Raw genomic sequence first — 8533 nt, forward strand, 5'->3', positions numbered from 1 at the left:
GAAAGCGGCTCGGAAACGTTCTGCTTTATTGAATCAGGAAACAWAACCAGGTTCTTTTCCCCTCGCCCTAAAACCAGGCTGGGGCGAAAACGGTAAAACCACAACTGAACAGAGGCAACAGCCCGAAACGGAGTCACACCGGTGACCGCAAACTTGTAAACCAAAACACAAAACGGAAGAAACGCAGCTTAAAAGCGCCGCCGCCGAGTCCTTCAAATCCACCCCGGCTCAGGCCACTGCAAAAATCCCTCCACCCTGGCCRCACGCTTTCGTTTTACCCACGATTTCCTGCAAGGAACAGGCCAAAATAATAATAATAATAATAAAAGGAGCCCTAGTTTATCCTCAGGGCCGAGATGGAGACTTCGACTGCCTTGAACAAGGGATTTTTTCAGAAACAGGAGGGAYTGCGTTGTCCCCTTTCGGGGCGGAGGAAAGACAGGCCAGTGCAGCGGTTAAGAGACAAAATGATGCTTGGGAAATTGTTTTAAAGTCAAACTCAATCAAAGCTGAAAAAGAACTACCTGCCTCGAGCTCAGTTCAGAGGGGTCAGCTCAGGAACTTCTCTTACGCGAGGGATCTCTTGGATTTTATAGAGCTGCAGCCAGTTCGGTTTCCAAAAATCCATCTGGCTGGGAACAGAGCGATGCGGGGACCCTCACCGGGTGAGAAAAGGCTTTGCCCGTGTCCTCCGAGCAGCGTCGAGGGCAGAGCCGAGGCGCTCTGCTGCCCCTCGTCCTCCACGAGATCGGGGTGAAGCAGGGGAGAGCTCGCTCGCCGCAGCGGCGGTGTTCAGGCTGGGAGCAGGTCCCCGAAAAGCGTTTCGCAGCCTTCCTCCCGCGGCAAGAGGCAAAGCTGGCGCCTCGCGGACCGGTTTTCCTCAAGGCAGGGCGGGAAGGGCGTTTCTTTGGTGAACRGACCTCGTGGCGAGAACGGGGCCCAAAGGCAGGCGAGAGGCAGCRTCCGTGCGAGGCGTGGGGGTCTCGGGTGAGCAGCTTTGGCAGGGCAGGAGCGGACGGCGGCGGAGCAGAAGAGGAGGGATCAATCCTGCCTTACAGAGGTGCGGGATAACCCCGAAGAAGCAAGGGCTGCGTGGCACGAGGGAACGGTGCAGGGCCTGAGCGAGCAGAGCAGCGCGGCCGGAGTGCCGCACGTACCTGCGCGTTGTTTCCCCCACGCAGCCGTTTCCAATTCCTTTCTTCTGCCAGAATTGTCCCTTCTCCATCCCCACTCCGGCCTGCTAGGAGCGAGGAGAAAGCGGTGGGGGTGAGAGCGCTCGCCACGGCGGCCCTAGCTCCACGCGTGGCCCAAAGCGGCTCGTTTCAGCCTCTCCTCTGAGCGCGGGGGCTGCGCCGCGGCGTCACCCAACTCACCTGAACCCAGCCCAGCCGCCTCCTGCTCACGACGGCGTCACGGGGAGCTGCTCTCCGCCACGACGACGTCGTCGCTGCCGGACACGGAGGCACCTTCTGCGGGGAGAGGGTAGTTAGAAAAGCCCCGCGCTGGCTCTCCTGACACATCACCCGGCCAGCGCGGAGCCCAGGAGACGCGAAGCCCGAGACAAGCTGCGGGCAGGCGGGGGGAAGGCAAGTGCTGTGCCAGCCTCTCCCTGGGTGGGGAGGAGGGATCGTTTGGGTGAAGTGGCTACAAGCCTCTCGACTTTTATTAGAGGCTTGTGCAGTTTTCAGACAAGTTAAAGCACGAACRGATGTCCTGGACCCTGCCTGACTCTGGAAATGTTGTAACGCTTGGGGGAAATGTTACAGCCTGCAAAGCAATTCTTTAAATGGTAGAAGRAAATCACTAGTTAAACACCACAGGGGTTGAATCTAGTGCCAGACTCCCAGGAGGCCTYGGCTGGCGCGTTACTGGGATAACGGCGCACGTCTCCATCCGTGATCTTCTCTGATATGAGGAGCAAGCTCGGCCACAGCTGATGAACTCAATCCGTTCCTTCACCGAGGGGATGAGTCCCCCTGCGCGGGACGATCCCGCGGGGGACGAGGTCTCCCCGTGTCACTACGACCAGCCTGAGCCTGGTGATGCCGTGAGCCCAGTGCACCCGCACACCGCAGTGACGCCCTCCACCGTGCGCGGACCTCGGCGAATCCACCCCTGCGCTGGGCTGGTTTCGCAGCTGCAGCGCRAGGAAGGCCGAGGCCTGCTCTCCGCCACCCCTGAGCCTCTGCGGATTTACACCAAGCCACGAGAGGAGAACTCCACGTGCATCACGCAAAGGGATGTGGTTTTGCTCTCCTCAGACACCTCCGTGTCCCGTACGGTGCTTTAACGGAGCCCAAGGCCACAGTCACGTGTCTGCAGCCCTCTCTGTACCTYGCAGCCTCGTGCTGTTCAGGGCTCTGCCCTCCTCCTCGCTGTCAGAGCTGATGAGGATGGGGCTGGGGAGGGGGCAAGCACCAGGCCAGGGGCTGCTGTAAGAGATGGAGGAGTCGGAGCCGGGACTAGTGTAGAAGACAGAATCGGAGCCTCCATCCGAGAGCGAGAGGTGGTAGCAGCAGTCCCGGGCAGCGCTGGTGCTGCTGTCCCCCCAGGGCGAGGCAGGGGGGCAGCTATCATCAGAAAGGACCGAGGCTTCGCTCGAAAGGGCGATGGGGGACGATGTTCCAGYGAGGACAACGTGCTGCCCACGTTCCACCGGGCTGGAGTCTGCTGCGGGGTTCCCAGGATCCGGCTTGCCGAGCGGGCGAGGGCGGCTGGGGCCCGGCTGGGTCTCGCTGTCCCTCGGAGGACAGGAGGGAGCYGAGATCACGGAGCGGAGCGCGAGGGTCAGCTGCGAGGGTGGCTTGGCGGATTCCGCATCACTCCGGAGCTGCTCGGGGGACTCGTCTACCAAGCCAAAAGCTGCGTGTCGGGCAGGCTGGGCCAGCTCCCCCACCTCTCGGACGGCAACCGAGGGGAGCCGTCGCTGCGCGGAGAGCGTCTCCGCAGCTCTGCCACTCCTCTGCCTTCACCAGTCGTCCCCCACCTCCTCCTCGCTGTCCCTTACGGAGAGGGCTGGGACCTCACGCAGCTGCGTGAGCGCGTGTCCCCCTCCAAGCTCAGCCCCGAGGTGCCCTTTACACAGCACTTACATGTCGCAGCGCAGCTGGGTGGAGGCAGCGCGGGGGCTCTGCATCTCCCACCGTTTACAGACCTCAAACTCCTCCTCCAAAAAYGAGGACGAACTCGTGTCAGAGACCACGAGCTACCGACAGCTAACGGAGAGCTCCGAGCTGCGACGCAGCAGCAGCGAGCAGATGCCACGCGCGCGCACGCCCCGCGCCGCCTGCTCCCGACACAGCTGACGCTCCAGGCGGCGGCAGCCACGCGGAAACACAGCAGCCAGAGGCCAGAAACCTCAGCTGGGAAGTCAGAACCGATTCATAAGGAGAGCTGAAATAGCTGCAGCATTTTGACAGCTTCCCAGGGCTGGAAGGTGACTCTTCTGAGAGCCTCCCGCTGCATTGYGAGCCCCATCGCTGGGATCCGTGAACAGCTCCCACTCCTCAGCACCACACAGAGCTTGCTCCCATCATACATCCCACCCTCATGTTCTAGAAAATCAACCAAGATTGCTAAGAAAAGCCAACACTTGTAGYGTCTCCTTTAGCTTCACACCCCACTCTTTTTCCTTTCCCAATCGTCATCCCTTTTAAAGCCGCAATTATCCATCTGGCAAGAGAGTTATCACCAAACCAGACAAGATGTGGGAGAAAAGGAATAGATGCAACTTGCTCCAATGCCACGTAGGGTGAGAGCAGAGGGACCAGGCATCCAAGACCCTCCTGCTGTCCTGGCCCTTCACAGGACTGACCCTTCACGCTGAGGGACGTGGGAATGACAGGATTCAGGTCTGTGCCTGCCTGAGGAGGACAAGCGGAGCTTACCTGAAAGGCTGACGCAGGACAGGGTCAGGGGGGTCTCGTTAGGACTCTTCCGGGACTCCAACAAGAGACTCTCGAGGGAGTCACCTGTGATGCTCTCCTGCAGCAGGGAAGAGCAGGGTTAACACGGCTCCTGGCACAGGACAAGGGCACGTGACACGGCAGCGCAGCGAGCAGCTGCCCAGGCAGCTCACCCCAGAGCTCTCCCAAAGCTCCCCCATCTCCACGGCACTGAGAGCCGCACAGGAAGGGCCAAAATTCCCCCAATTACTGGGGCACTCAGACCCCACTGCACCTTGGCTCGGGAAGGAAGTGTCCTCGCTCAGCGGAAAACACTCTCCAGTCACCGGGGAAGGGCTGGCTCCCTATCCGGTGGCTGAATTCATTTGGGAAGATGCGCCCAGAGGACGAGAGAACAAGCCGCCCTCTCCCACCCCGCTGCAGGTCACGCGCTTCCTCACCAGCGTCTCCGCCGCGGCCTCCTTCACCAGCCGCGGGGGTCCGTCCCCCGCCGCCCCTTCCCTGTCCTCCTGGGGACGCCAGACAGCGTAGCCCAGCCGCACCAGCTCTGCCCCGATGTCAAGGTTCTGCGTAGAAACAAGACAGGGGCCGGGAAGTTGCAGGCTCACGAGGGCAGGRAAGAGCCCCTGGAGGGATGGGGCGAGGAGGGCAGTGGTGGGTCTGGGTGATCCCAGAGCGAGGCAGGTTGGAGAGGCGGGAGAGAGAGCTTGAATGAACGTGGCTCCCCGAAAAAGGAGGACAGCACCCAGCGGGGGCCTGGCAGCAAGAGAGCAGAGGTGGAGAGGTGCTGCCGAGGCCCCGCTAGCTTCCCGGGAGAGGCTGGGGCTGCGCGGGGCTCACCTTCCCGTGGTGGACATCGTACAGGGTGACGTTTGGCCAGGTGCAGAGCCCAGCCTGGATGTAGCTGGAAATTTTTGCCACCAGAGGTTTCCAGTTGGCACAGTAAGTGAGCCGGTCAAACTCATCCAGGGCTGCCTCTTCCCACTCGTTCCCTGCGGGAGAGGAGGTAGAGGGTGATCAGCTTCAGGATCTGAACCCAGCAGAGCAGATTTTGCTCCAGGGATTGTAGAGAAGCAAATAATTCTGGTTATAATAAGGGGGAAGAGCCATGGATGAATCCAGTTTTTTTCTCTAGGCTTTCCCTCTCCCCAAAGGCTTCCCAAAATTTCCTCTCRACTCACCAGCAGGCATGATCCCAGCCAGGCTGCACTCGATGGCCTGGAAAGGCAGGCTCAGAAAGTCGGTCCTGGCAGGGAGAAAAAGCCACGCTCACGCCACGTGCGTCGCGGCGAGGAGGACCCACTCAGCCCGCCTGGGTTGCTCTCCTGGTTTCACACGCATCTCTGCTGCCCTTCGCACCACAACCGCTTCATAAACACTGAATTCTCCTGGCTGGTTCCTCCAGCAACGCAGCCACGAGCAACGCTACCATCACGAAAGCCAAACTGCACACTTAAAACCACGTCAAACCACGGCTCCGTCGCCTCCCCAGCTCTTAAYGCCCTCCCTTCCCCGGTCGACATGCTGCACTCACCGCAGGGCTCGCAGCGCCTCTTGGGGGGCCTCGCCGTTATCCCCAAAATCCACGTAGTAAAGATCAAAGTTGCCGTTCTCCAGGGTGCCCAGAACGCGGGCCCGGTACCAGGCACTGCTGTCCATGTAGGGAGCAGCCACAATATCCCCTGCTTGTACGGTTGAGAGCTCTGCCTGGAGGGATAGGGCAGAAGAGAAGCAGTCAGGTCCCCAGAGAAGGGATGAGGGGAGCAACGCGAGGTCTGAGCACGGGGGAAGGGGAGAGCATCCCCCGTTCGGGTCTCACCGCGCGGCCGCTGCTCTCGTAGTACTGCGACATCTCGTAGGTCAGCTTGTCCAGCTGCAGGCTGCGGTTGCCGATGATCTGTATCCAGAARTGGTTGGGGTTTTCCGCAGCTGAGACGTAAACCTCCAGGTGCTCGTCTGCATGGAAGCTGAAATCGGGGCTGGGAACTACGAGAGGGGCACAGAGTCCTGGTAAGAGCGGGCTGGCCCGCAGCTTTCCCCAAGGAAGGCCGGGTGGGCAGGAGGACACCCGGGCCTCTTTCAGAGACGGGGAAAACTTGAGACGAGCAGAGAGCTGAAAGCTGGCCTATGGCAGCACACGCCTCCTGCGCCCGAGAGCACATCTGAGACCATCCAGAGTACAAACAACTTGGCTGCTGGCTCCAGCAGCAGCCCTGGACGCGGCTGAGCTATGCTGCCCTGTCTGCTGGGCTCACRGTCCTCTGAAGGGCGCTTGTGGCTCCAGCCACGTCAACGCCCTGACCAGGGAAGAGGGGAGCAAGCGACAAAGCCACAACTCCGTACGCGATGGTTGCAGACCCTTAAAACGGGCCCCACATCTAGGGGTGGTCCCCTGAGGGACCTCTGCAAAGACACCCCTCTGCCACAGGGTCTGTCACGTGCTGGAGACGACAAAAACACTTTTCTTACCCTCAAATTTTGGCACAGCTGTATCAGGCCTTGCAGCTGCTTCTTCCAGGAACTCGCCCTCAGCCCTCAGCTCCTGAGTATCCGCAAAAGCAGCTTCATCCAGAGTGGAGCCTCCATCCCAGAACGAGCCTCCATCCCCTTCTCCATGCTCCGGAGCAGCTGGCTGGTGGCCAAGAGCCCCGTTGGGGAGTGACACTGCCTCGGGCTCTGCTGCCTGCTCCCTCCTTGTGCCCAAGGGCTGCTTGCGTTGACAACGCATCGCTGTGGACTGGGCCAGCTCCCTCCGAAACGCGTCGTCCTCCATCAGTTTCTCCACGATGAGTTTCTTTGGGGGAGAAGGGAGAGTTTGGTTCAGAGTCCATCCCGCAGCAGGGCTGAGCAGGCCGCAGCCGGCTGCTCACCGCTCACCTTGGCGGCGGCCACCTCCTTCCGGGTCCCCGAGAGCTGGATGAGTCGGGTCAGGGACAGGCTGGTGTCGGCCTCGCGCTCGCAGACCACCTTGGCCCCCGAGCTGCGGCAGATGGCCCGCACCGTCTCACCACCCCGGCCTGGAGAGATACAGCCGCGTGGCAGGTGGGGACAGTGAGAGAGGGTCTWCCCACAACGCGGGGGCTACAGCTTCAGCCCTCTGCCGAGCTGTTCCTTGCTCCGGATGGACTAAAAACACCTTCCCAAGGGCCCAGCCCATGGCTTACAAGAGCCAGCTTCTACTCGTGCCCTAGAGGTGGCACAGCCCTAAAAGCCCTGGACACAAGGTCCAATCCAGAGAATCAGGATGGAAACGGGCTAAGAGCCAAACACGACGGGGTGCAGCTTCTCGTGCGTCGTGTGCTGTAGTAACACACCTGCAGCAACACACCGCCACCTCTCCCTGATGCTACAGCCCGCGGCCCGCATGGGCTACAAACCAAAGCGCCCGGGATCACACGTGCAATCAGAGACACGCAGTGGCTGGGGAGGTACCGATAATCCTGCCGATGGCTCTCTGGGGCACGTGGAACTGCTCCAGCACCGGCRCGTTCTCCGCCACGATCTGGTGGATGGCGGCTTTCGCCTTGCACACTTGGCCGGGGGAGCCCGAGATCACCAGCACCTGCTCCTCGCCGCTGTCCTCGGCCTCCATGTCGATGTGCGCCCCCGTCTCCCTCCTCAGCTGCGGACACAGGGCGCGTTCTCAGCCACGCAGCCCCRTGCTCGGTGGACCAGGCCCTGGCTGCGATTTGGGCTTCCAATAAAACACCTCCTGGGAATGATTTTGGTCTTTTCACCTGTTTGATGGTAGCTCCCTTCCGTCCGATGATGGATTTCACGGTCGCCCGGGGCACTCTCATCTCGATTTCCAGGTCCTCTTCACCCAGGAAGGTCAGCCGCTCTTCTGAGCGCAAAGCGAGCAGTCACCGCGGGGAGCCTGGCATGGCGGAGCCCCCTCAGCCCCTTCCCAGCAGGGCCCGCTGCCGCAGCGGACCGGGCACGGACACGCGGTGAGGAGCAGCGCGCCTTGGCGCAGCACCGCTCCTCACCAGGGAGGCAGAAACCCCAGGGAGGCTGTAAATAGCGCGAGTGAAACGCGAAGCGGGCTACGCTGCTCTGACAGCTTTCCTGTCCCCAGGGATGCTCCCCGTGGGGCAGGACGCTCTGTATTAGCTCTAATAATCCCAGGGGCGTTTCTGAGCGTCCGCGATCGTTTGGAGCAAGCTGGGACACGGGAGAGGTGCGGAACGGTGCAATCTCGGGATACACAGAGGCTGCGCTGCGATACCTACCTCGGCTCTCCCGGTACCTGCGGTACAGGATGTAGAGGACCGTGGCACCGGCCGGGATCCCGAGGACCAGAGCGACTTTCTGCAGAGTCGTCAGGTTACTCCAATAACCTCGTTCTGTCGTCATCGTTCCCTCGTCCTGAAGAGGGAGAGAGTTTTTAACCTCAACGACGGCAGCGACTCTCTTCCCGAGGAGRAGCGCGACCCTCCGCCGCGCACGCAGCTCTTGGTGCAAGCCCAGCGAAGCTCGGCGCGGCTGGGACGCGGCCAAGCCGCTCGTCGCCAGCTGAGAGCAGCTGCTCCRCTCCACGAGCCGGGGCCGTCGGAGCACGGCAACCATCGGGTTTATGCCGCGCTCACCCGACCGCGGCAGCAGGGAGCTGGAAGGAGCCGCCAGCT

At 61.4% G+C, this 8533-nt stretch overlaps 1 protein-coding gene across 1 annotated transcript; it reads right to left on the bottom strand.

Moving 5' to 3' along the window:
- Nucleotides 1-13: 13 nt before the first annotated feature.
- On the bottom strand, nt 14-8321 carry TDRKH (tudor and KH domain containing). Its single transcript, XM_085321904.1, has 13 exons — nt 8138-8321; nt 7643-7749; nt 7338-7527; nt 6783-6922; nt 6375-6699; nt 5725-5891; nt 5440-5612; nt 5087-5151; nt 4746-4897; nt 4346-4471; nt 3888-3984; nt 1374-1469; nt 14-1237 (listed from the first exon to the last, which is right to left on the bottom strand). The coding sequence occupies exons 1-12, from the start codon at nt 8259-8261 to the stop codon at nt 1411-1413; spliced, it is 1725 nt and encodes a 574-aa protein (XP_085178030.1). The 5' UTR covers nt 8262-8321; the 3' UTR covers nt 14-1237; nt 1374-1410.
- Nucleotides 8322-8533: the final 212 nt, after the last annotated feature.

This window comes from Rhea americana, unplaced genomic scaffold (assembly GCF_003343005.1).
Source record: "Rhea americana isolate MKP2758 unplaced genomic scaffold, rheAme1 scaffold_723, whole genome shotgun sequence".
NCBI lineage: Eukaryota > Metazoa > Chordata > Aves > Rheiformes > Rheidae > Rhea > Rhea americana.